The following is a 27,205-nucleotide window of genomic DNA, read 5'->3' as shown; positions in this document are numbered from 1 at the left end:
CAACCTCAAAAGGTGCAGCATAGAGATCATCAAATAGCTCAATCGTGGTGGTCTTGATAAACCCAAACAACTCCGAAATAGATCCCCGGATAGCAGTAGCCACCTCAACGAAAATCATCTTTGGTATCTGATCATCACTCAACCCTGGCCTATCCTAGCTACTCGCTCCAGATCTAGAACCCGATCCCCTCGTGAATACCATACTGAAAAAAAAAACCATGATATATCATAAATGCTACAATTTAAAACATCACCACCATCCCAGGGAGAAGAAAACCTCAATGCTTGTGACTTCCTTTCTACACGTATGGGTCTTGTGCTTCCAGTGGTACGATGTGACAACCCGTTAATTTCAATCATGTAAAAGTCAAAATTGGGTCAACTAAAGTCAAACATGTCCAATAAAAGTCAAAAATTTTGTTTTGATTAACCTATTAAGGTTAGAATAATAACCTATATGTGTTTAAAACCCTTTTATTAGAAGTGTTTCTTAAATTAGAAGTGGAGTACTTAAATTCGAGAAGTCTCGCAAGAGCCGAGAACCCTCGCAAAGGATGTAAACGAACTTCGGAACCGAACCGCCTCTAGCCGAGAACCCACTTCTAACCGCAAACGTCCAAATCCAAAAACCCTTGATTCGCAGCTGCAAGTCTCAGTCTTATCCTCTTGGTGCAAGAACCAACGTATGTGTCCTATTATCAATTTCGGCCCTATCCATATGGTGGGACTGAAATCACATCCTCACTTCTACACTTCTAACCAAAAACACACTTTTCTATCTCAAGAACACCAACCGAAAACCCCTTTTCTCTCTCAAATATCATCGAAAATCCTTTGCATCTCCTTAGGATCTTGCCAAGAACATCAAGTGTTCTTCATTTCATCAAGATCCTCAACCAAAAACCCTTGAATCTCCTTGGTTTCACCAAGAACACCAAGATCTTCAAGTGGCCGAAAACCCAAGAGGTTGGCCGAAAACTCATTGCAGCCTTCTGAAATCGCTTCTAACACTCTTATTTGTAAGTGAAACTTACATATTAGTCTATTTCCTTAACGTACATGCAATTATATTCACTAAATGTATACATATATATTACGTGAAATGCATTTAGGACTTGTTTTTGCCTCAAGATCTAACTTGTGGAAACAAACATCCTATATCGAACCTTCAAACGAATCACTCACATAAAGTGAGTTCATACCCCTACAATTTACCTTTTTCAATGTTTTTAGAGGGGGGATACAAGTAGAACACAATTTAATTGTGTTAACTCTTACATGTGAAAACAAACAAACGAACGATTTCTTATGCTTATAAATATTGTTAAAATCATTTCAAAACTATTTTAAACTATTTTAGATTTCTGTTTATTTCAAAATCATATTCGTTTGTATATTTATGTATAATCAGGCTTTAACAGACTTAGGACTATTGCTAAATACCGTAACTCCTGTTCCTTGTTTGGTTGTGGGCTTAGGGTAGGATCACTAGTCCGACGGTCGGCTAAATCATAATTATACATGCTAAATATACACATGAATATTAAATCTCATTTTCAAGGACATACATAACTCAGTTGCATATGTTGGGCAATTGAGTCTTTTCTCCAATGACAGTTCAAACAAAATGTAGTAGTAAACTATAACAGGTATAGTTTAGAGAATCAATTCATACTATTTTCTAGACCAGAGAAACAATACATGAATCAATACATACATACTACTACATTTCATTACAAAGTATACTATTCATTTACAAGAACAAGAAGGAACTTACATACTATACAAGAACAAGTTAACTAGAATGTGAAATTCCATTTCATGGCACATAGCAATATTCTTGCTAAGTCATGCTTTGTAACAAGAGTCTCCTAGAGGGACAACGTGAGTTTGTGTATAGATCTATACGAGACTGACCATCCCACACCTTGCTGCTACCTACAGTGGGACCTGCAGGTCTACGGGTGACAGATGACATATCATTTTTGACTCCTAAAGAAAGTCATGTTTTATACTAGTCAATCAAGTATGGTTATAACCTTAATCACATTAAAACTTAATTAACGACTTCGGTTACAAGGCAGTTAATTCAATAGTAGTGTATTTTAAACAATACTACTGTAAATCTTCATTTTCCATTACATACATACAATGATATTCTCACTTGAGCAATGCATACTATTTTTCTAGTAGAGATAGTTTACAAATATGGAAAACATACATTTTATACTATTTCAAGTACAAACATACATTTTACACTATTACAAGAGAACAAACATACAAACAGTTGGATCTCGGGTAAAAGACTACTTTTTATTTTAAAGAAGAAAATATAGGATTTTATGGGAAGTATACTAACATTTACATGAAGCAAATACAAACATTTTGGCACTAAAAACTTATGAACTCACCAACTTAAATGTTGATACTCTCTTTTCAACATAACTTGTATTCTCAGGGAACCAATAGACAGGTACACGAGCATAGGTTTTGAGAAGACGAAGCATGTTCAAGACTCGTCTTTTATTTTTGATATACATTTTTGGTGTCATACAACTATACAAAGAACACACATGTATTAACTATATTATTAATGCAATGGATGTTGTTGCTTGTTTTACTATTGTGCATTGTAATGATACTGTACATGACGTCCTCCACACCCGGATGTTTCTGCCATCTCGGTTTGGGGGTGTACATACGAGACCATATTACCTTCCACACCTACCTGTATTTGTCTCCAAGGATCATCATAAACAACCCAAAATAAAACCCATAATTGGGATATGAATACATCCTATGTTCACTCTCTCAAGAGTAGTTAATCCTTCCTCAACTGCCCTGTGACACCCATATACTCACTCATGAAACCTCCACAAACCATGTATCCGTTGGTGCGTACTAATTGAACATAACACCGAATCCTATAGACAATCAAATATTTGATTCTACCCTAAGACCACAACCAAACAAGGAACGGGAAGTATGGCCAAGCCAAACATTCTCAAGCTATAGAATCTGTAACATCCCGAAATATCAAGAGTAGAGTTGAAGGGCTAAAAGAGTAAGTTGTGGAAGAGTGACTCGGCGAGTCCATGGATGGACTCGGCGAGTAGAATCGCGGCTGGGACGCGTGTTAAGTAGCCGACTCGGTGAGTCGGTAAGGAGGACTCGGCGAGTAGGCGCTGAGTGGTGAAAACCCTAATTCTCGGGGTTGGGCCCTATATAAAGAACATTATGTTTTCCTCCCAGCCTCCTTATCACCCCTAGAGCCCCAGAAAACCCTAAATCGCAGAGAAGCACCATTGTTGAGTTGATTGGAGCTTGGAGAAGTAATTGTTGAAGGAATCTTGAGGGATTGAAGGCTTGGAGCAAGTGGCTTTGCTTGGATTCGAGTTACATTGCAGTTGGGGCGTCCATTGGAGGTAATATCTCGTTCTTGGGCTATTGTTATGTTGTTTCTTCATTTTGGGGTTGTGGGATCTTGCCTATGAATGTAATTGGAAGTCTAGAGGTTAGATCTGAGGTTGCTACCTCAGATTTGGAGTAGAGAGGAATCAGAGAGCATGAAAGTCCCTATGTTGGAGTGTTTAGTGAAGCTTTCATGTCCCAAACCCTAGCCCAATGTGCAAATGGCCTATATCTCTTTGGATTCACGTAAAGTTTGCCACTTTACGTGATGGATGAGTTGTAGGAGGCTAGATCTATGTTTTGGAGTAATTGCATGGCCTGGAGTGCTTCTGTATAGATTCAAACCGATGGTACTCGGCGAGTCAAATGGGTGTACTCGACGAGTTGCTTAAAGACGAGTTGGGACTCGGCGAGTTGGAAGAACAACTCGGCGAGTTGGATGAAGATGGCCTGGAACTCGGTGAGTTGTATGAACAACTCGGCGAGTAGGTTGAAGATAGCCATAGACTCGGCGAGTCTGTTTTTGGACTCGGCGAGTCTTGTCGAAGAGTTCTGATGTTCTCTGGTTGAGTCGATAATCGGTGAGTCAAGGGATGACTCGGTGAGTTATATGCGAGAGGACTCAAAAGTTGTGGGACTCGGCGAGTCTCGGGGTGACTCGGCGAGTTAGGTCGCGGATTGAGTGAAGTTCTGAGTATGGGAACTCGGCAAGTCATCGGGTTGACTCAACGAGTAGGGTCAGTCAGGGGTTGACTTTGACCTTGTCTTTGACCAAGGGTTGACCAGTGGTTTCCAGGGGTATTTTGGTAATTGTTGATTATTGTTTTGAGTTCAGTGCATTGGTGGTTGGCCAGTGGTGGAGATCGTATCCGTGATTGGAGCAACTCGGGTTATCTGTTCAGTCGGCAGTTTCGAGGTAAGTTATCCTCACTATATTAGCGGGGTTTACGGCACCAAGGCCGACCCTTTAACGGATGGAAATCCGGTAGTGTTTGTTGTTATGACATTACGTTATGGGCCGGAAGGCATTATATGTTGTGGGTCGGAAGGCATTATATGTTGTGGGCCGGAAGGCATTACTTGTTGTGGGCCGGAAGGCATTGTTATGTGGACCGGAAGGTCATGGCCTGGAAAGGCGTATGTGTGTAATTAGTATGTTGACTGATTCGTAGGGTGATGTTATGCTAGTGACCGGTTAGTCTGGTATCTTGGTTAGGGTAATGATATGTTATGTGATCTGTTGATCGATTCGCTGGCTATGATCTGTTGAATGATTATATGTTATGTGCACAGTTGCTTGGTCTGGGGTTTGACCCGATATGTAAGGTTGTTCTATGTTCTGTTATGTTATGTATGCTGTTATGTTATGGGCCGGAAGGCGAATATGTTATGGGCCAGAAGGCAATATGTTATGGGCCAGAAGGCAATATGTTATGGGTCGGAAGGCAATATGTTATGGGCCGGAAGGCGATAGGTTTTGGACCGGAAGGTCGTCCTGGAAGGGCGTATTGTGGTTGGTATTTTTGGGGGTATCTCACTAAGCTTTCGGGCTTACAGTTGTGGTTTTATGTTTCAGGTTCTCAGGAGTCTATGGCAAGGCAAAGGCGTGATCGTACCGTTCCCCGCGTTGATGTTTTATGATTTGAACCTGGGAAAAATACTCTGTTAAATGATGTATTGAAAACCTTTTGTAACAACGTTATTAAAATGAGTGGGTTCTGAAAAGTTTTAATTGTTTTGAAATTTTGGTCGTTACAAGTTGGTATCAGAGCCTTGGTTTGAGTGAATTGGAGGAACACTCGTGTAACTCCAGTCTCAAATCGAGGAAGGTTTTTAAAAGAGAAATTAAAATGGTTTTCAAATTAAGTAAAAGGGGGACGCGGAGGTACGATCAGCCGGAGCCAGTAAGTAACCCCAAATTTACCATTCATGACACTTGTTTATTTGAGCTTTGATAGAACAGCATGCTAGAGTTAGGCTAGGGATCTTCAGGATTTCATGATAATGTTGCCTGATTTATGATGCCTGTAGCCTAGGGTCCCTTATGGGAGATTCTCAGTGTTCCTCTAGTGGTGAGGGTTGATAGTTGTTATGCATGTTCTCTAGGGTATTGTGGTAGTACTTCATACAAATATGGGTAGGTGTGGAAGGTAGTATGGGCCCGTACTACAGAAAGCACAGGACCCATACGCGTATCAGGGAAACCATGATCTCTAGGGTTGGGTTAAGAGAGTTGGATCCCAAGTTTGTGGGATGAGTCTGAGTTTTGGTATGGTGTTTTTTTAGTATGGAGATTCCGAGGCATGATGAGAGTGGATCCGGATCAGGATCGGGAGCTGGAGAGAGAGTTCCGGGTGGATCGGTGTCGTCTGAGGTTATCGATCAGATGAGCACGAGTGAGTTGGATGCGAGGATTCGCGAGATCCTGCATGATGAGGTTGTTGCATTATTCCGGGCTGAGTTGCCGGAACTGTTTGGGTCGATCAAGACCGCCATGGTTGAGTATTTTGATGAATGCTATGCGGCTCTCGCAGAGACGGCTACCGCGGCGGCTACAGTGGTTGTAGCAGCGGCAGGGGGAGGAGCTGATATGGATTTCCAGTATCGGGACTTCGATAATACGGAGCCTCCCACCTTCGATGGAGTTCAGGACCCGGTGGTTGCTATGAGGTGGTTAACGGGCCTGGAGGGGTGTTTCTTCACGTGTTCATGCCCTGCTGATCTGAGGGTGAGGTGTGCTCTAAACCTGTTGAGGCTCGGGGCGAAGGATTGGTGGAGATTGACCATGGGGTCGTACTCGGATGCGCAGAGGGTTGCGGTTTCATAGGGTCAGTTCAGAGAGATGTTTAGCACTCGCTATGTTCCGCATGATGAGAGGGACAGATTGGCTCAGGAGTTCCTTGAGCTGAAGCAGGATTCGGAGTCGGTGACTGAGATCACTAGGATGTTCACTGAGAGGGCGATGTTTTGCCCTGAGTTCGCTTCGGAGCAGACTCAGATGTCCCGATATCTGAGTATGCTCAAGGGGGATATCAGACAGTTCGTATCTGCGCAGAGGTGTGAGACCTTGTTGGAGTTGCAGGAGGCCGCCAGGCGGCGTGAGTTAGAGGTTGAGTTGCAGTTACGTGAGCTGAGGCAAGCTCCAATGCAGTCGCGGCCAGCGCCGAAACGGTCCAGGACCGTTGATGTTAGAGTGGGGGATCGGAGCGGCCACACTTGTGGGAAGTGTGGGAGGGGTCACACCGGAGTTTGTTGGTCCGGTGGTGCATGCCGCAAGTGCGGAAAGGAGGGGCACTATGCGCGGGATTGTCGGCAGTCAGTGTCGGTTCGGGATTTGAGGATTTGTTACCATTGTCGTCAGGTTGGACATTTGAGGGTCAACTGTCCACAGCTTTCTGCAGGATCGGTGCAGGCTCCAGCACCGGCCACTTCGAGGATTTCAGGTGGAGGTCAGGGTGGAGTGGAGCCCCCAGGGGCTCAGGGTCGTGCTTATCAGCTTGCGGCAGAGGAGGTCAGAGCAGTGCCGGATGCAGCTGCGGATATGTTTCTTTCTTGATGTCTTGTTATCTTGCGATTATTGCAGTGTATTGTTTGTGCTGGTATCTTTGTGTGGTTGCGATGCGGTATTCGTCGTTTTGCGGGTTGGAGTTTTTGGTGATGGATTTGGGTTTCGGGTTTTCATTTGGGTATTCGTTGTTCCCTGAGGGTTTGGTATGGTCATAGTTTGGTGTTTGTGCTATCGTTGGTTATCTTTCATGAGGGTTATTAGTGGAGATGCGGCATTGGGTTGAATGTCGGGTAGCATCTGCAGTCGTGGAGTGGATAATCGGAGATCGGATTCTTTTTGAGCAGATTGATCAGTGAGGAGATGTGTTTTACTGAGGGTTGCTTATGCTTATGGGAAGCAGTCAATGTGTAAGTGTTCTTTTTGTGCGGGGTTGTTATGGAAGGTCGTTAATGGCGACCGGTGGTTATTAGTCAGTGCCTTAAGTGGGGGAGAGTTGGAGAATTCTCTGGGAGATCGATGAGTATTTGAGGGTGCTTAGTTGTTGGGATTCAGCAGTGATCTGTCAGCCCAGAGTATAGGCTGATAGGAGCGAGTAACGGGCATGCGGGGCAGGATACAGACCTAGGGCATTTGATTGTGGAGGCCTGGAAGCAGGCCGGGATCAAGTAGGTAACCGGGGTTATGTGATCAGAGTATTTGTATGCTTCATGTACGTGATGTGTTGTACTGCATTAATTCTATGGGATTTATGTTGTGCATGTTTATAGAGTTGGAACCGGAAGGTTCCCAGAGTTAGAATCTGAGGGTTCACAGAGTTTGGGTGTACGGACCCACAGAGATATAGCCTCGAGTGGCTAATATGTGTTATGTGAGTCGGTCCAGTCATGCTGGAGACTCTGTTGGTATTGTTGGATCAGTTTGAGATTTCGTATTGTGTATGTTGCAGTGTGATTGCATTGGAAGGTCTGGCCCCGGGTAGTGATCTTGTTTATTTGAGGTAGTGCATGGGCTTGAGAGTCCCTGCGAGGAGAGTCAGAGTAAGTGTGTTGGATGGATAGCGGACATGCTAAGGGTGGTGTAGCGTCGGGCGAGCGTCGTGGCATTTGTCGGAGTGACATCGTGGCCGGGTGGATTCCTTGGTAACGGAAGAGGGAGAAGTAAGAGGTGTGTAACTCCGAGAGGGAGTGCAAGTTCACGGAAGTGAAAGCGGCAGAGCAGAGTTATGATTAGATCAATTCGAGTATGGTTATTGAGCAGCGTGTTTGCGGCAGGGGATTAGAAGCTCATCCGGTTTGGAATGTCTGCTGAGGTTGCGGAGGGAAATCCGCAAGTGTAGAGCCAAGAGGCTCGGAAGGGATGCAGAGAGAGAGAGAGTCTTGAACTCTCAGTGTGATTCTGATCAGAGTATGGGATGTATATTAGTGGTTCATCCTGGGGGATGCTTGAGGGTATTATCAGTGTATCAGGTTTTCCCAACCTGAGGGTGTTAGAGCTAGTTCAACATGGGTATGCGGTTGCTAGGGGAGAACTCGTGAGAGTTTCTCTGAGATTGAGAATGGGTCTCTCATTCGTTCCGGAATGGACAGAGTGGGATTCGGATCGGGGAAATCCGATGGTCCGTGGTTTTCTAACTTTTATGGGTCGAGTGATTGTTGAGATTTAGAGCAAAGTTGCATCTTGGGTAATGCTCGGTTATTGAGAATGATAATCAGGGGTACAGTCGGTGCCCGGTTCGAGACGGTGGTCAGGACACCGTGAAGGAGGGGAAAGAGTGTTCGAGTTTCGATAAGTATGCCTTGAGGGACCTGGTCCGGTTAAGGCCAGGTGGAGCGTTGTGGGAGTTTCCTTGGAATTGAGTTGCTGTAGGCTTCGAGGGCGAAGCCTAATATAAGTGGGGGAGAATTGTAACATCCCGAAATATCAAGAGTAGAGTTGAAGGGCTAAAAGAGTAAGTTGTGGAAGAGTGACTCGGCGAGTCCATGGATGGACTCGGCGAGTAGAGTCGCGGCTGGGATGCGTGATAAGTAGCCGACTCGGCGAGTCGGTGAGGAGGACTCGGTGAGTAGGCGCTGAGTGGTGAAAACCCTAATTCTCGGGGTTGGGCCCTATATAAAGAACATTATGTTTTCCTCCCAGCCTCCTTATCACCCCTAGAGCCCCAGAAAACCCTAAATCGTGGAGAAGCACCATTGTTGAGTGGATTGGAGCTTGGAGAAGTAATTGTTGAAGGAATCTTGAGGGATTGAAGGCTTGGAGCAAGGGGCTTTTCTTGGATTCGAGTTACATTGCAGTTAGGGCGTCCATTGGAGGTAATATCTCGTTCTTGGGCTATTGTTATGTTGTTTCTTCATTTTGGGGTTGTGGGATCTTGCCTATGAATGTAATTGGAAGTCTAGAGGTTAGATCTGAGGTTGCGACCTCAGATCTGGAGTAGAGAGGAATCAGAGAGCATGAAAGTCCCTGTGTTGGAGTGTTTAGTGAAGCTTTCATGTCCCAAACCCTAGCCCAATGTGCAAATGGCCTAGATCTCTTTGGATTCACATAAAGTTTGCCACTTTACGTGATGGATGAGTTGTAGGAGGCTAGATCTATGTTTTGGAGTAATTGCATGGTCTGGAGTGCTTCTGTATAGATTCGGACCGATGGTACTCGGCGAGTCACATGGGTGTACTCGACGAGTTGCTTAAAGACGAGTTGGGACTCGGCGAGTTGGAAGAAAAACTCGGCGAGTTGGATGAAGATGGCCTGGAACTCGGCGAGTTGTATGAACAACTCGGCGAGTAAGTTGAAGATAGCCATAGACTCGGCGAGTCTGTTTTTGGACTCGGCGAGTCTTGTCGAAGAGTTCCGATGTTCTCTGGTTGAGTCGAGAATCGGTGAGTCAAGGGATGACTCGGTGAGTTGTATGCGAGAGGACTCAGAAGTTGTGGGACTCGGCGAGTCTCGGGGTGACTCGGCGAGTTAGGTTGCGGATTGAGTGAAGTTCTGAGTATGGGAACTCGGCGAGTCATCGGGTTGACTCGGCGAGTAGGGTCAGTCAGGGGTTGACTTTGACCTTGTCTTTGACCAAGGGTTGACCAGTGGTTTCCAGGGGTATTTTGGTAATTGTTGATTATTGTTTTGAGTTCAGTGCATTGGTGGTTGGCCAGTGGTGGAGATCGTATCCGTGATCGGAGCAGCTCGGGTTATCTGTTCAATCGGCAGTTTCGAGGTGAGTTATCCTCACTATATCAGCGGGGTTTACGGCACCAAGGCCGACCCTTTAACGGATGGAAATCCGGCAGTGTTTGTTGTTATGACATTACGTTATGGGCCGGAAGGCATTATATGTTGTGGGCCGGAAGGCATTATATGTTGTGGGCCGGAAGGCATTACTTGTTGTGGGGCGGAAGGCATTGTTATGTGGACTGGAAGGTCATGGCCTGGAAAGGCGTATGTGTGTAATTAGTATGTTGACTGATTCGTAGGTTGATGTTATGCTAGTGACCGGTTAGTCCGGTATCTTGGTTAGGGTAATGATATGTTATGTGATCTGTTGATCGATTCGCTGGCTGTGATCTGTTGAATGATTATATGTTATGTGCACAGTTGCTTGGTCTGGGGTTTGACCCGATATGTAAGGCTGTTCTATGTTCTGTTATGTTATGTATGTTGTTATGTTATGGGCCAGAAGGCGAATATGTTATGGGCCGGAAGGCAATATGTTATAGGCCGAAAGGCAATATGTTATGGGCCGGAAGGCGATAGGTTTTGGACCGGAAGGTCGTGGCCTGGAAGGGCGTATTGTGGTTGGTATTTTTGGGGGTATCTCACTAAGCTTTCGGGCTTACAGTTGTGGTTTTATGTTTCAGGTTCTCAGGAGTCTGTGGCAAGGCAAAGGCGTGATCGTACCGTTCCCCGCGTTGATGTTTTATGATTTGAACCTGGGAAAAATACTCTGTTAAATGATGTATTGAAAACCTTTTGTAACAACGTTATTAAAATGAGTGGGTTCTGAAAAGTTTTAATTGTTTTGAAATTTTGGTCGTTACAGAATCTTAGTTATGTACAACTATGATGCACACACTAAGCAACTATAGTAATGGTGTCAATTTCATCTAACATACAAGAAGATCTCCTAGGCTATCATGTATCATACATCAGGAAATTCTATCATGCAATTCTTGAAAATCCCTAGCCTACCACTAACATGCAGCTCTATTACTATCATTAATAACATATATCAGTATGGGTAACTTGGGGTATACTTTCTGCTACGGTTGATTGTACACATCGCATCCTTCCCTGGTTACTTTTGAAAACAATTTTGGAAAACAATTTTGAAAACCCTTTCAGATCCTTAGTTTGAGTCTGGATTCAGACGAATGTTAATCCAATTCTCTCAAACCAGGTCTATGATACCAACTTGTAACATCCAAAAAATGAAAGTAAAACTATCATTTTTACAAAAAAAACACAAGAGAAAATTATTTATAAAACCATTGCTTCAAAAGTAATAATCAATAATCAAAGTATCTCAAGATCCAAATACATACAAACCCCAAGGATGTGCACGATCAGGCCTTTGCCTTGCCACGGTCAACTGAAGTACCTGAAACAAGAAACTGAAACTGTAAGTCAAGACCTAGTTAGTTCCCCAAAAGTACCACCACGTAAACATATAGCATAGATAATTCTACATGTTGGGTCCATAACCTCCCAGTTGGATTAACCTGGTCTACAACCTCCCATATGAATTTCCCTACATATAACGTACTAGGTCCACAACCTCCCAGTTAGATTACCCTGGCTTACAACCTCCCAGTTGGATTGACCTACATATAACATATTGGGTTCATAACCTCCCTGTTGGATTGCCCTACATATATCATATTGGGTCTACAACCTGCTGGTTGGATTACCCTAGCCCACAACCTCCCGGTTGGATTGCCCCAGTCTGTTGACTGGCAACACAAAGCAGTACAGTCTTAATCCAAACCATAACATGTCTACGTATACATAACAAATAGCATGCAACTACTTAACATGCAAACAGGAAGATATACATATCACAACTGCATAACAAAATCCTATATACCAGGACTCAATTCTAACAAATCAATACAACATAGCAATATCCTTAAATTGGATACAGATATAACATATCACTACTGCATATCAACATCCTATATACCAAAAATCTAAGGAATACATAATTGTATATACTTAGAGGTGAGATAGACACCCTGATAGCTGATCCTACTCTAGATCTACAACCAAACAAGGAACAGGAAATAAAGCCTAAATCAAGATATTTCAGTCTATCCTACATGACTATATACAGTCCCTATGGCATCCCTCTACTCAAGATAACCAAAATTAGTGGGCCAACATTGGTGCCTTCGACCCACGGTACAATGAGGCGAAACTCACTAGAAGCAAAGAACTTTGAAACACTGCGATACAATCCCTTTTATGTACTGCTTGCTCCCGTGAATCCACTAACACCATAACCAGATAGAATCTTCATAAGTAGCCTAAAATTCTCAAGTTTGACCCAAACTCAAACATAGTCAAAAGGTCAACGGTCAATAAAAGTCAACAGTCAGCAGGTCCTCATGACATGACCATCTATGGCTCACATCATGAGTCACTACATGAAAAAATAGTTAGGTCTTGCAACCATCTCGATGTAACATACATCTTCCTCACGTTATGAGATCTTGTTGTACGTCATTTTGATTCAAAAACTTCTTAATCCGTTAAGCCACTATTCCATCTTTTCCAGGAGGCTTCCTAACACTCGTATGATCATAAACATTGATGTTTTAAGGCCTTGTATGTCTAATACAATACTTGGGCTCAAACTAGGTCATTAATGAAGAAAAAGAAGATAAATTCGCAAGCATGAACTCAAACATCATCCAAACTTCAAATCTATAACATATAAGCACCAAGGAACCCTAAGGACCCATAAAGTTGTTAACTTTAGGGAGTCCCAACACTTCTAACTCTTAATTCATGGTTAAACACACATAAAACCTTAGATCTAACAACAACAAAACTTAAAGTTTAGATCTTGGTTACTCACAATTGTCCAGAAGTGTAGCTAGAGGTTGCAAATGAAACCTCCAAGCTGAAACTATGCTTCCATGTTGATCTCTTCCTCTTCAAACCACCAAAACTCCACCAAAAGCTCAAGAATCACAATGAGAGGCTAGGGTTTGGGTTTTACTGAGCTTAGGGATGAAGAAGGCTGTTTTGGAACCCTAAAATGAAGTGTATAGGGTTTAAATACGAAGGAAACCCTAAAAGACCATGGGCTTGGGCTACCTCGCATCTCAAGTCGTGAGCTCTTATTGCTCACGTCGTGAGCTCAACATAATTTAACGTTTTCATTTAATCATTCCTCACGTCGTGACCCTTCTATGGCCCACGTGGTGAGCCTTGGTTTTACCCAAAAACCAAGCCTTTTACTCATTGACACCCTAAATCGATCCGGTCACGAAAATTGGGTGTTACAATTGAATCTTGAAACATATTTGCATTTTTCTTTGAATATAAGTAATTTCATTAAATTATTAGTAGATTGTAGAATTTCCAATTAGATGTTGATTTTTTTATTTTCTTTGATTTTTTTTATAATTCAAACAACTTCAAGATTGCAACCAAATTCTACAATGTGCATATAAGAAATCGATAGCCAATTTTATTTAATGATAACTCATAAAAATGTATTTTATGAATATATCACACTGTAACTATATATTTGTCGTAAAATTTGGAGGCCTCTTAAAAATGGGATGCCTCGTGCGACCGCACCTCCCGAACACTCTAGGGCCGCCACTGGTTGTCGACAGGTGTACTTCTTCTTCTTTCGAAATGAGAAGAATAACGTGATTAAATTAGGCCAAATCGGTAGCATTTTCTGAAACTCTTGGGAGAAGGTACCAATTGATAGTCGCAATACTCTTAATTATAAATAATACAAGTAATAACAAGTATATGTAATGTAGAAATGAAGGTTGTATACAACAAATTTCAATGATTTTACTATTAAATTCTTATTAGAAACTTTACTATGCGAGAAAACTTGAATGCCTCTAAATATAAATGACAGTTAAGTGGGCTTCAACATGCAACTAGAAATCTTTGAAATATGAAGCTATTGATCAAAAAATTTCACCTATTTTGTACCGCTAAAAACGATCTTTAAGGACACTCATGATCTTTAAAGGATTCTAATCTTAACTGTTTTAGACATAATAGTTGACATTTACTTAAGTGAAAAATCTTAACTGTTTCAGACATAATAGTTGACATTTACCCTTAGCAACAATACGGTCACGACAATAGTTTATGCAACCCTAAGTGTTAGTTAATGTAAGTTGAAATTAGATTAAATGAGTCTTTAATTGATTTGGTAACATGATGTATTGTATCTTTTTAATAAAAAATGTAGAATGTGAAGTTGTTTTTTAATGTTAAACATGTTATAATCAACACTTCTATGACAACAAAGCACGTTGGGGACAAAGATATTTGATCCTCCATTGTCCTTTTTAGTCTTAGCAAGTTCTCATATCAGATCCAAATCTTCACACATTTCAACTAATTTATGCTAGCAGAGAGAAATCATTAGTCTGATCTTACGTCGGCCTTTAGCTAGTTATCTATCTTCAACAAACTTGGCCTTCAACTATTAAGATAATAGATGAACATCTTCACTAGTTTACCCGACTCCCATTCTTCAATATACAACAAAGTTCTAGATAGTCTCAGCTTCAGCTAGTAGTTTTGGCTTAGACACTTGACCATTTTTTATTCGTTTACAAAGTGTGATTCTAAAATTTGTTTAAGTATTGATCATCTATGAAATTTATACAAAATGAGTGAGACTAATATTAGTGCTTAACAATCCAAGTAAATGTTATAGAAGTGATCACAATCAAAAGGTTCTACAACAATTATGGTCGAGATTATATGTCTTGATTTGCAATGATTCTTCATTCCCCATTCAAGGGTCCCAAATAATGATTATCATATTTATTAATGCCTTTTCCATACCTAACCAACAATATCTTGTAATCATTTCTTGCAAACAACAGTTGGTACCAACTAGTAACCTTATAGTTTGTCAATCAATGTTAAATTCTCCTTGCTCTCAAACCAAATTTTGAAAAACATGCCACGTTAACTTCCAAAATTGGGTGTAATCATGTCTTGCAATTAATCTCTTGTTGTTGATCTTTTAATTAAACTACAATTATTATCATAATCATCGACCTATTTTGGTGCCCACGGGGTTCTACATCGGTACACATGTGACTCAAATTATTTGCTAATGTCTTGCCATAAATACAAAAATACAAATGGGGACAACTTTTCCTTGTTAACCTTTCAAGAAATAATACCAATTTATTGAATTACATCCCTACAAAATCAACATCATTGATGGTTACAACTAGACCATATGTTAATGAGATGTCCATTACTATCCACATATATGTCACATCAAGAAAACTTATCGATTAATGCAATCTATAAGTTAACGAGTAAGATTTTTGATAATACGATTTTACGAAAACAATTTGATTACCGAAGTAAGAAAAATGAAAATGTACGTTGATATTTTATGATATCAACTCTTTTATGCTTTGGTGATAGACAGAATTCATGTTCTCATATCAGTATCAAATTTATCTATTATGTGTGTTGCACCTATACCCGAACTAGAAAATTGAAACTTTGTTACCTTAAAAAAATTAAATTTATGTTAAATGAAAAAATGACCAAAATTAATTACCCTATGTAACTTGTGCTTTGTATAAACCTTTAAGTAACTCAAATTACGACCATTTTGTATATCTTTTAAAACACACAAAGATGCAACAAACGAACATCTTAAAACACGCATAATATTTATGTTTACAAGTATATTTTCGAGTTCATTCCAACATATAAACCTATTACAATATCCATAATACAAAACTAAACAAAACCACATCTATCAACACCACAAACAATAGCTCTTCGAACATCTTATCTTCAAGCATCAAACCAAACGGAACGAAACTAAACAACACTCCATGTCGCCATCGTTGCAACTTCAAGAGCCATTGGATCAGTTTCTTAGTTCCCCAAGACCCTCTTTTTTCTTCTTTCATTCGGGTTTTAGATCCATCATCATATATTCTAATAAACAAGATCACGTTTACCACCATAACATGAACTTTTCTTGAAAAACACCTAATATTTGCAAGATTTTGCAAGAGGTCGATTATGATGGCAAACTAGAGAAAAGATTTTGTCTTTCATCCACTACAGATCTTGCTCTTTGTAACTCTTCATTAGGGTCTTTACTACTATTACTCGTAGCCTCCTCTTTCACCATTTCATCAGCACAAGGACCATAAGCCCAACTACAAGCCAAGAAATAGAAAAGATTCACAAAGCTCATAACAGCAAGAACCCAATAGTAACTATCATAACGCCCATGGTTAATATTAGTCGTGATCCACCCTTCTTTTCCACCACCTCGCGTAAGTCTTTGAACAGTGTTTAGAATAAAACTCGCCAACAAATTAGCGACAGCCATTCCTAACAAGAAAAGAGAAGCTGCGACACTTGACATGCTTTTAGGAAACTCCGAATAGTAAAACTCATTCTGCCCAATGGCACTAAAAGCTTCGGCTAATCCATGGAGACAGTATTGTGGGACCAACCACATTGCTGACATGGCAACTACAGCTTGAGGGTTGTTGTATAGACCTTGTTCGATTGCTTTCTTTCTTCTAGCATGTTCAACAATGGCGGAAACCACCATGGCTATGGTTGAGATAACCAGACCAATACCCATTCTTAATTTGACGCCAAGATGGACTTGTTTCCCTCGGATTTTTGTAGCCAATGGGATTATAACACGATCGTATAATATAACCCAAAGTGCTAGAACTGCGATTGTGAAGAAAGCAAAAGAACCTGCGGGAATTTGGAAGCTTGATCCCATATGTCGATCCATGGTGCTTGCTTGGATTACTGGAAATGAAGATTGAGCGACGTTTATTGACATCATGAGACCTGAAGACCACAATGGTATGACTCTGATTAGAGCTTTGAGTTCTTCGGTTTGCTCTACTGTGCATAAACTCCATGGGTCTAAAGCAACTCCATCTGATGTTAAATCTTTTGGGTTTTGAACGACGCACGCTTTGTTCAAGAACCTACATAAAGAATTAAAGATTACACAGATTTTACAAAAAGACCCCTTGTATTTACAGTTTTTTACAAAACTTTCTTACATCTTTTTTGTTACAATAGCTTTAAGTTATATGATTACACACTTTATATATATATATGATATGATTTAATATATATGACTAATTAATATTTAATATCAAATGAATATATAACATAATACTAATATAAGTAACAAATATTAAAATTAAAATATACCTACACAATATTAAAACCAAATATGATGTAAACGAATAGTATAAAACCAAATTTTGTGTTATACAAGTCCTTTACATATTTTGGTGCAACAAAAATGGGATTTTGTGTTTGGATTGGAGATAGTGTTAGAAAAAAATTCGATAATTGTAACTATTTAGGATCTAAGTGACAAAGAACAATACCTTAATCTCTTGGTGGGTAGAGATTCAGGAGAATCTTTGTGATATTGCCACGAATCGGAATTTGGAGGCTGAGAAGGTAGTTTTCTGTTCTTATAAGCGACAACAATGACTTGTAAAAAGCTAGTGAATAAGCTCTTTTTAACTTTCATCTTGACGTATAGTGAAGAAGCAACAAAGAACAAGAGTGTCGATAAGAACATGAGAATTAAAGGAACCCCAAAACCCACCTTCCATCCAGCATGTTCTTGAATATAAACAATACCCGTGAAAGCAATAAGAACAGCGATCGCTCCTGCAGCGTAATACCATCCGAAAAAGCTTTCTAATGCTCTTTCGTTTTTGGGATTGTGTTTATCGTCGATTTGTTCAGCACCAAATGCTAAAGAACATGGTCGAACACCTCCGGATCCCAAGGATATGAAGACGAAAGCGAAGATCAAGAACGCGAATTGAGAATGTGTCGCTTGTTTGCAGGTTTCGGTGAATTGATTACAAATCGGTGGCTTTAAATGTGGCACCATTGTTGTTATCCACAACAAGAGCATCCCCTGTAATTAGAATTAAGAATTGATTAGCTTTAAATTATGATTTGGACGAAAAAGGTTTGAATTTTGAAAATTCAAATGGTTTTCGAGGGCTTCTATCAGAGAAATTATGAGGTAGGGTCTGTGGACCATGAATAGGCAGAAACTGGAGAAACCGATTCCATGTTCAGTGGATGTTTCAGACCTAATTAATTAGTGCTCTCCTGGACATATTGAATTCAGCAACCTCGTCCAGATAAATTCTTTTTGCAAGTTAATATAGTCAACGTCAGAAATACTGTTCAAAGATCAAAAAAGCTTAAAAGAAACAACGTATGATTCATTAATCAATGCAGGATTCGATTGCGTTCTTATGTTATTACTAAACACTCAGATTTAAACAAATTGAAAGATTACCAGAAAGGAGAAGCAAGAACCCAAACCAATAGTGAGAAATCGACCCAAATATGAATCTGAAAGAAATGCACCCAAAACAGGGGCAAAATTGGAAGCAGCAGTCCAAAGAAAGAGTATGTTTGTGCCTTTTGCGACACTAATCTTGTAGTCCGTCATCAAGTAGAATATCATATTTGGGACTAAACCATAGCTAGCCACCTTCTCAAATGCCTCATTTGCTGCAAAACAAGAAAAAGATCCAAGATTTATAAGAATCATCGAAAACCCAGATCAAATCAAGTACGAAACTTCAAGATTCAAGAAACCCATGAAGTAAAAATGCAAGCTTTTCAAGATTTGAAGAATGTGGATGTGAATTAAGAAGAATCAACATACCTATGATGAAAGGCATAGTGACTAAACCTCCTTTCTTTCTTGAGGAAACCTGTGTTTCCTGGTTTAATTCCTCCATTTGCTCCCCCATTTTCTTCGTGTTTTTTTCTGACAAATAATATGGGGGTTTCCCTTTATATACTGGTGCTACTTAGAAGTTATGGGTTAATCTTTATGGTTAAAAAGAGGGGAAGGAAACTGTAGAGCATTTTGGATATGATTTTGCTCAAGAATGGGGTCTAACCACAAGTCAGAGTGAATATTTTAACAATGAAAACACATGGGGTTTGGTTTTCAACGAAAAGTCCAATCTCCACACTTGTTGAGTTTTTTCAGAGTGAGTGAGTGATAAGAAAGGGCATGGTTAATTTTTGCGTATTTGATTTTTGATTTTTGATTTTAATTATTTAGTTATAAATTTATAATATCAAAAATGTTTTTCTTTTTTTATTTCCGGTAAATAAGCTGAATTTTTTACTGTGGTGGGGTAGCATATGGGCTTGAATCCATGTGCATGTACGTAGACTTCAGTCCCCACCAACTCATGCCTCGAACTCAACCAAAAAAAATTAATATTTATTATTTAATAATTACCACTTTTGAATATTGTAGGTCTATATATGTTCCTTCGTGATATAATAATATATATACATAAGAAACTGTCATTTGTTATATTAATACATTTTTTGCTAACTGTATTTAGTAGGAGATTGGAAATTGGTTCTTTTATTATGTTATTTAGATGATTTATGTAAATATCATGTCAGTTTTTACCATAAAAATGTAATTCTTTGCCACACACAAAAAGTGATGCCACATTTTTTTAACAATTAATTTAAATAAAATTTTCATTATTTATTAAAAAATATATATATAACTACCTCAAAAAAAAAAATTACATCGTCTTACTTAAAAAAACATAACATAACATTAAAAAAAATCCTAAACACTTAAAAAAAAACTAGAAATCTTAAACTTACAAACTTTAAAAAAAAAAACACACATCAAATAAGAAAAATAAATACTAAAAATGACAATATTTCTAGTGATTTGGAAATAAATAGATACATAAAAAAATAATAAGAATTAGATTTATGTTTGGAGAAATAAGGGTCGTAAGGTTTTATTTATTGGTTAAAAAATCTCAAATTTAACGGTTGAATGTTGAAAGAAAAAAAATTGAATAAAGGAGGAAAGAGGGGCAACAACTACAGGCTACCATATGCGGTCAAATTGTACTCGAAATCATGATTAGAAGGCGGTGTTGCGAAATCGTGGCAAAGGTGTGGTAAAACCGCACCCACTCCTTTAAGCCTAAGAAGATGGTATTGACAAATGATAAAAATATTTAATTTATCTTTTATTTTTTATATTTGTCATCGTTCACTTCCAAGTAAGCCCCTCTTAAGGCTTTTGGGATTCGAGTTCTCTCATGTTTCATCCATCAAAGTCAGGACAAAATCTCACTTCGAATCCAGTTTTATCCTTTCAAGATGTAAATGGTGTTTTCTATAAGACTTGCCATCAACATATGTGTCATTTTTTTGTACAATTAATAAAATTTTATTAAAATCACAATTCCAATATTCTAATAATATAACAACATATCAATTTGAAAATAGATTATACCATCTTATTATAGCATACAAGTACGATACATAATTAATAATTAATTTTCAGTTATACTTATTTTAGGATACTCAACAAAATAAATAACACTACTTTCTAATCATATTAAATATCTTAACCATCTTTGAAAAACATTGTTTATATAGCCACTAACCTCGCAATTGGTCAAGTTACAAAGTTGTGAGATACGAAAATCTGATGTGAGGCGGTTGTAATCTCGTTTCCTACTTTTTTAAACTTTGTAATTGTTCTTGTTTTGTCTCTCTATCAATCAAGGTTCTAAATAACGTAAGTCGTGGCTTGGCGACAAGGTAAAAGTTAAGTCATGACAAGCCTTGGCGAGTCATGACGTTTTTCAAGATGTGACTACATTATATACATTAAAAGATATAAATCATACAATTATTGAATTTTATCAAATATATGAAGTTTTTAGAAGTGTTATATTAATATCTAATAGAAAAAAGTTAACAAAAACTCATTTATTTTGGGCCCGATAAAAAAAAACAAAACAAAAAAAACCCGCGCCTTGAAAAAAAACTCGCACCATAACGCGATAAGGTGCGCCTTAACACGTTATTTGGGCGTCACGCTTCACAAACCCGCCTTGGACGTTTTCGTAATGGCTACACCACGCCTCGCGCCATGACACGCCTTGAGGCGCGCCATGGCTCGCTTTTTGGAACCATGCTATCAACTTGCTAGTTGGGCCTTTTATTTATATATATATTTGTCGGTTCCAAAAAAATAACAATGAAAAATATTGATGTGTGTAAAACAGACTAGTTTTATTCATGCTTATAAAAAGTAATTAATCACACAAAAGGCAGTGGACCTGTCAATTGGTGGTATAGATCTAGTAAGCAGGGTATCGAACTCAAGGAACGACAATTTGAACTAATTACTAAAATTATCTAAAAACAACTAACAAATAAAAGAGGGGGTTTTATCTAGTTTTACAAGACTAGAAACTTATTAACTAATACTTAAACTAATTAACTAAAAGTTAGATAAGCAAAGATTCGACTAAATTCAATAATGAAGGAGACTTCTGCTTAGCTTCAACTCAATTGATCCTATGGTTGATTTTATTGTAATAGTGCAATGAATTAATTCTTCTATTGGCTACCGATTCATGTGATTAGGTTCACATTCGTTACACTAATCCTTAGAAAACAAACTAATTCAAACAGTGGCCAGCTGTCTAATTTAATTTAATTCCCTAGGCTATTTATTCGGGTTAATTAAGACTTGTAATGGTTAACTAATTTGGCCCTTTAGTTAACCTCTTGCTGATGGTCATCACACAAGCTTACACGTAAATTTACCTATTTCATTATTAATTCTAGTTTTACATTCGTTATTCCTAGTCATATAATAAAGTGTTCACATAAATTATACGAGGTAAACAATTAAGAAATGTTCATGCAACTTAATTAACTTCCTATTAACAGAAAAATAGTTATCATTCACACATAAGGTTCTTTAACAAGCTTAAATTAACGAAATCACCAATATTAAACTAATGCTACCATAAATCAAACCATAGTATCAATATTATCTCCCCAAACAGAAGTTAAAAGGTTTTAGCTCATGATTGAGGCAATTGGAAGCATAAAATCGAAATCTATATGTCTATACATGATGAAAAACAATAGATTAAATTAAGAATAATGAAAATTTCCTCTAATCTCCTTCGGAAACGGATTTAGGGTTGGATCTTCGTTCTCTAGGTCTTCTCTGACTTTAATTCGCAACTTTTTTTCCCAAGGGTTCTCTCGATTCCCCTTGTATCGATCTGAAAAGTCGTATTTATAAATTCGAACCGACTCGTCGAGTCCATCACTTAATCCCTGTGTACGGCAAGTTAAGGATTCCTCAGGTTCACGAATCTTCGTAGCGACTCATTGAGCCGATGCCAGACTTGCCGAGTTCCTTCCATTTTTGGTCTTTTCTTCTTTTGATCAATCCAAAACTTCCCGATAGCTACTCTTGCTCCTTTTTGCTTCCAAGCATTCCTTTTGGACTGAAAACACAATTCAAACACTTTTATGTATCTTTTGTCTATAATATGCAAATAAATAGCTAATAAATGATAAAAATCAATATTAATTAAAGGGCTAAATATGCACATATCAAAATACCCACACTTGACTTTTGCTTGCCCCCAAGCAAAACTGAAATTAAGCACACTAAAATTACATAAGACAATCCCAATCAAACTCATCCATTATGGCAAGACCGCAACGCACGCATTTGTGTTTAAATTTTTCCTAAACGACCCCCCTCATCCTAAATACTCACAATGCTCATAAACACTTGCCCACTTTTCCCGAACAATGCTCATTTTATGCATCCCTCCGAATCCATCCGCAGAAAACCTCCCTGTCTCAAGGTGTTTTTGGTTGAGCAACCCAAGCATACATATTCTAAAAATTACAATTCTTCGATACCACTATGGAACTTTTGGAATTCTTCACTTTCTTGATAATTTGAACTTTGAGTTCTTTGAATTCTTCAAAATTGTCAACTTTTTGATTTTTGGGTATCTTCAACTTTTGAATCCTTGGAATTTTGATCTTTTGATCTTTACTTTAATTGCTCCAAAATTCTCACAACTTTTTTTTGTAATTTGCTCTTTTTTTTCACATGTAACTCACTTTTTCACTCAATACCTACATGCTTAAGCAGGGGCGCTCAACTTCAACCTTTATTGAATAAGGATAATAATTTTCCTGGATACATTTCTTGTACACGATGCTAAACATATTGCATCCCTCAAACTAAGCGAGGTTGTGTTTTTGTCCCATAATTTCACTAGAATAAGGGAGGCCACAAATGCACTATAACGTATATAGGCTCAACTAAACATTTGGGTCTTGAAAGAATCATCAAATATAATACTAGCATGATCCCTAATTGCTTTACCAAAATTTTCTAAATTAGCTCTAGCAATTTTAATGCAAAAATTTCAAAAGTAACTAAAATTTCAAGATTTTCGAAATTTAACTAAAATTTTAACTAATTTAACCAACCCCCTACCCCACACTTAATTTATGCAATGTCCCCATTGCATATTATGCATGATAAAGAACAATAAAATAAAGAGAGAATTGGAACAAACTCCCCTGGTGTAGTAGTGGCGAGGTCGATCTTCTTCATGTAAAGCTCCATCTTCAGCTGACTTTAGACATGAGAACAGCTCATCCATGCCTTGGGTGACATGCCATGTGTAGTTGAAAGCTCCTAAAATGCAGGAAAAACTCTCGGAATTTTCCAGAAATCACTCTTCAAAATAAGAACCAAACGTCATGGTATATAAGCAACAAGTCAGCAGTGAAGTGTTGAAAATCGTATTAACTCGTCGAGTCAAGCACAAGTGGTGTTCAAAAATGGTCTCCCCAAGATGATGGAAACTTTGGGGTCTTCTTCCATATCAAGCACTATAAAATCCACAGGAAACACAAACTTATCTACCTTGATGAGAAGATCTTCACAAACACCTTTTTGATGAATGATTGTCTTATCGGCTAGATGGATCTTCATGTCAATAGGCTTTGGCTCCGGCAAGTTCAACTTTTTGAAGAAAGAATATGGCATTAGATTAATGCTTGCACCCGAATCCGTCAACGCTCGAGTGGTAATTAGATTCCCAAATTGGCAAGGTAAAGTAATGTTACCCGGATCACCCTTCTTCTTTGGCAGCGCATTTAACACCAACTCAGCGACTTCTGCCATATTTTTTCTAGCGGTAAAGAGACCCTTAAGCAAGCTTACGTATTTAGGTGTTTGAAGTATTGTTTCAATAAATGGAATATTGACTTGAAGGGACTTTACATGCTCCATGAAAGCTCTGTATTCTTTAACCTTCCCATCAGGTATGGCTCGAATCGGGAATAGCAAAGGTGGCCTGTAAGGCTTTAAAGAAACATTAGATTTGTCATCAGGCCTTGGACTCGTCGAGTCCATGAGATGGACTCGGCGAGTCGAGTCGGGTTTTGCTGAACTCGAGTGTTCTGTCTTTTCTGCTTTCACCTTTGTTGAGGCCTTCTGTGTAGGGGTCAGAGGAGTGCAAATTTTCCCAGAACTAGTTGTTATTGCATTAATATGCGCCATTTTCAGATTGTTTTCGATGATGCTTGGAAGTTCACCCGCTTGTCTTTGATTAACTTGTTGAGCCACCTGTCCTATCTACTTCTCAATGTTGTGAATGGATGCTTGTTGGTTCCTTAGTATAGTTCTTGTTTCTTGTATTCCAGCATCGCGATCATTGTGTCTTTTCTCAGAAGCAGCTACAAATTTTGTTAGCATCTCTTCCAAGTTGGGTTTCCTGTCTTGCACTGGTTCCTCTTTTTGGTACATACCCCTTGCTTGTTGTCTAAACTTCTCCTCCTTTGCCTTTTTGTATTCATCATAGGGTAGCCATTCTTTCTTCAGTTTCCGCCAATCATAATCAAACCTATCACCGCTTGAATAACATACTTGCGCCTTTTTATTTCCATTCTCGTCCAAGTCGCAATCTCTCGTAAGGTGAGGTCCATTGCAATTTTCACAACCCCACCCGAATAGCATGGATTGTTTGATCCATTTTATCCATTCTTCTATCCATGCTTTTCAACATCGCCATCATTGTCGCCATGTCTTCAGAAGCATAATTCACCTCTCCCCTAACTGGATTATTCCTAGGATTATGATATTCTCTAGAATGCTTAGAGAATTCTTCAATTAATTGTTTAATCACTGAGGGTGCCTTCTTTGTGAGCGGGCCTTGCAAGTCAAATAATTGCCTTGTTGTCACATTGACTCCATCATAGAAAATGGAGACTTCTTGTTGACTATTTAAGTCGTGATGTGAGCAATTCCTCAATAAACCTTTGTACCTCTTCCACGCCTCATAAAGTGATTCGCCCGCTTGTTGCTCGAAATTGGCTATGGCCTTTTTCAACTTGGATATTTTTGATGGTGGGCAAAATTGGTCAATGAACTCTTCTTTCATCTTAGCCCATGTAGTGATGGATCCGGGAGGGAGTGACTTGAGCCAATATTTTTGCAGCACCTTTGAATGTAACTGGAAGCATACGAAGCAGTTGGGTTTCGTGAGGCACATTTGGAACATTAAAGTAATCAGCTACATCATTAACTTCATGCAAGTGTTTATAAGCATCTTCGTGGTCTTTCCCGTAAAAGGGTATCTCCTTGAGTTGAGCAAGGATGTGACCCTTGAGCTCAAAAGTGGCAGTTGCTGGAATTGCGGGTTGCATAAGTCCCGGGCCGGTGTCATCTCGTATCCTCTTTTTCCATTCCCCCATGGGGACTTCATCGATATTAGCCATAGGAATAGCTAATTCGTCGTCAAAATCGGAATCGTGCCCGAATGTAGGGTCTTCTTCTCCTTCGGTTTCGTACTCGGTGTCCTCCTTAATTGGGTCTTCATCCACCAAGGAGGTACTGGATTCTCCGACTTTCTTGCCCTTCTTCTTGCTGAAAACGGATTTCAAATTCCTTAGTGGTGAGTTTTTCGGTTTTTCGGGATCTCCAACTGTTATGCCTTTGTTTCTTCTAAGTGTTGCTTCCGGATTGTCAAAAGGTGGGATCAGTGGTGTGCCTCCTCCCCTGGTCATAAACGTTCTGTAAAAAAGAAAAACACGTGTAAAAAGAACAAAAAAGAAAATTAAAAACGAAAATTTTCTGTTCAGCTATGGACTCGTCGAGTCTATTCGAAGGGACTCGACGAGTAGAGTGCAAAAACAGCAAAAAAATTTAAACAAAATTTTCTAAAAACTACTAACTAAAATTTAATCCTAATGCTAAATCTAATAAAAACAGTAACTTTGTGCAAGAAAAATCTCACACAAAGGATTGATAACAATAGTAATCAATTCAAAGTTGGAACTGTTCCCCGGCAACGGTGCCAAAAACTTGATGTGTGTAAAACAGACTAGTTTTATTCCTACTTACAAAATGTAATTAATCACACAAAAGGCAGTGGACCTGTCATTTGGTGGTATAGATCTAGTAAGCAGGGTATCGAACTCAGGGAACGACAATTTGAACTAATTACTAAAATTATCTAAAAACAACTAACAAATAAAAGAGGGGGTTTTATCTAGTTTTACAAGACTAGAAACTTATTAACTAATACTTAAACTAATTAACTAAAAGTTAGATAAGCAAAGATTCGACTAAATTCAATAATGAAGGAGACTTCTGCTTAGCTTCAACTCAATTGATCCTATGGTTGATTTTATTGTAATAGTGCAATGAATTAATTCTTCTATTGGCTACCGATTCATGTGATTAGGTTCACATTCGTTACACTAATCCTTAGAAAACAAACTAATTCAAACAGTGGCCAGCTGTCTAATTTAATTTAATTCCCTAGGCTATTTATTCGGGTTAATTAAGACTTGTAATGGTTAACTAATTTGGCCCTTTAGTTAACCTCTTGTTGATGGTCATCACACAAGCTTACACGTAAATTTACCTATTTCATTATTAATTCTAGTTTTACATTCGTTATTCCTAGTCATATAATAAAGTGTTCACATAAATTATACGAGGTAAACAATTAAGAAATGTTCATGCAACTTAATTAACTTCCTATTAACAGAAAAATAGTTATCATTCACACATAAGGTTCTTTAACAAGCTTAAATTAACGAAATCACCAATATTAAACTAATGCTACCATAAATCAAACCATAGTATCAATATTATCTCCCCAAACA

At 38.8% G+C, this 27,205-nt stretch overlaps 2 protein-coding genes and 1 non-coding gene across 3 annotated transcripts; 1 reads left to right on the top strand and 2 right to left on the bottom strand.

The window, feature by feature from the left end:
- Positions 1-15,785: 15,785 nt before the first annotated feature.
- LOC145102997 (protein NRT1/ PTR FAMILY 1.2-like) lies at positions 15,786-19,153 on the bottom strand. Its single transcript, XM_079040529.1, has 4 exons — positions 18,852-19,153; positions 18,477-18,694; positions 17,536-18,083; positions 15,786-17,121 (listed from the first exon to the last, which is right to left on the bottom strand). Exons 1-4 carry the CDS (start codon positions 18,937-18,939, stop codon positions 16,179-16,181), a joined length of 1,797 nt encoding a protein of 598 aa, XP_078896655.1. The 5' UTR covers positions 18,940-19,153; the 3' UTR covers positions 15,786-16,178.
- Positions 19,154-23,846: 4,693 nt separating this feature from the next.
- LOC145099049 (uncharacterized) lies at positions 23,847-24,446 on the bottom strand. The gene has a single exon (XM_079036634.1). The coding sequence runs from the start codon at positions 24,444-24,446 to the stop codon at positions 23,847-23,849; it is 600 nt and encodes a 199-aa protein (XP_078892760.1).
- An 872-nt stretch (positions 24,447-25,318) lies between these two features.
- LOC145049027 (small nucleolar RNA R71) lies at positions 25,319-25,425 on the top strand. Its single transcript, XR_013683148.1, has one exon. It is a non-coding gene; the product is annotated as a small nucleolar RNA R71 (small nucleolar RNA).
- Positions 25,426-27,205: the final 1,780 nt, after the last annotated feature.

This window comes from Lactuca serriola, chromosome 4, assembly GCF_051521515.1.
Source record: "Lactuca serriola cultivar US96UC23 chromosome 4, Lser_US96UC23_V15, whole genome shotgun sequence".
NCBI classification, from domain to species: Eukaryota; Viridiplantae; Streptophyta; class Magnoliopsida; order Asterales; family Asteraceae; genus Lactuca; species Lactuca serriola.
The sequence above is the reverse complement of the archived record's forward strand: the minus strand, read 5'-3'. Positions and strand labels throughout refer to the sequence as shown.

Excerpts from the sequence above, each read along its gene's own strand:
- LOC145102997 (XM_079040529.1), bottom strand. The coding sequence starts at position 18,939 with ATGGGGGAGCAAATGGAGGAATTAAACCAGGAAACACAGGTTTCCTCA. Across the intron at positions 18,695-18,851 it reads CACTATGCCTTTCATCATAG|CAAATGAGGCATTTGAGAAG; the intron begins GTATGTTGATTC and ends CTTGTTTTGCAG. Across the intron at positions 17,122-17,535 it reads CTACCCACCAAGAGATTAAG|GTTCTTGAACAAAGCGTGCG; the intron begins GTATTGTTCTTT and ends TTCTTTATGTAG.
- LOC145099049 (XM_079036634.1), bottom strand. The coding sequence starts at position 24,446 with ATGGACTCGACGAGTCCAAGGCCTGATGACAAATCTAATGTTTCTTTA.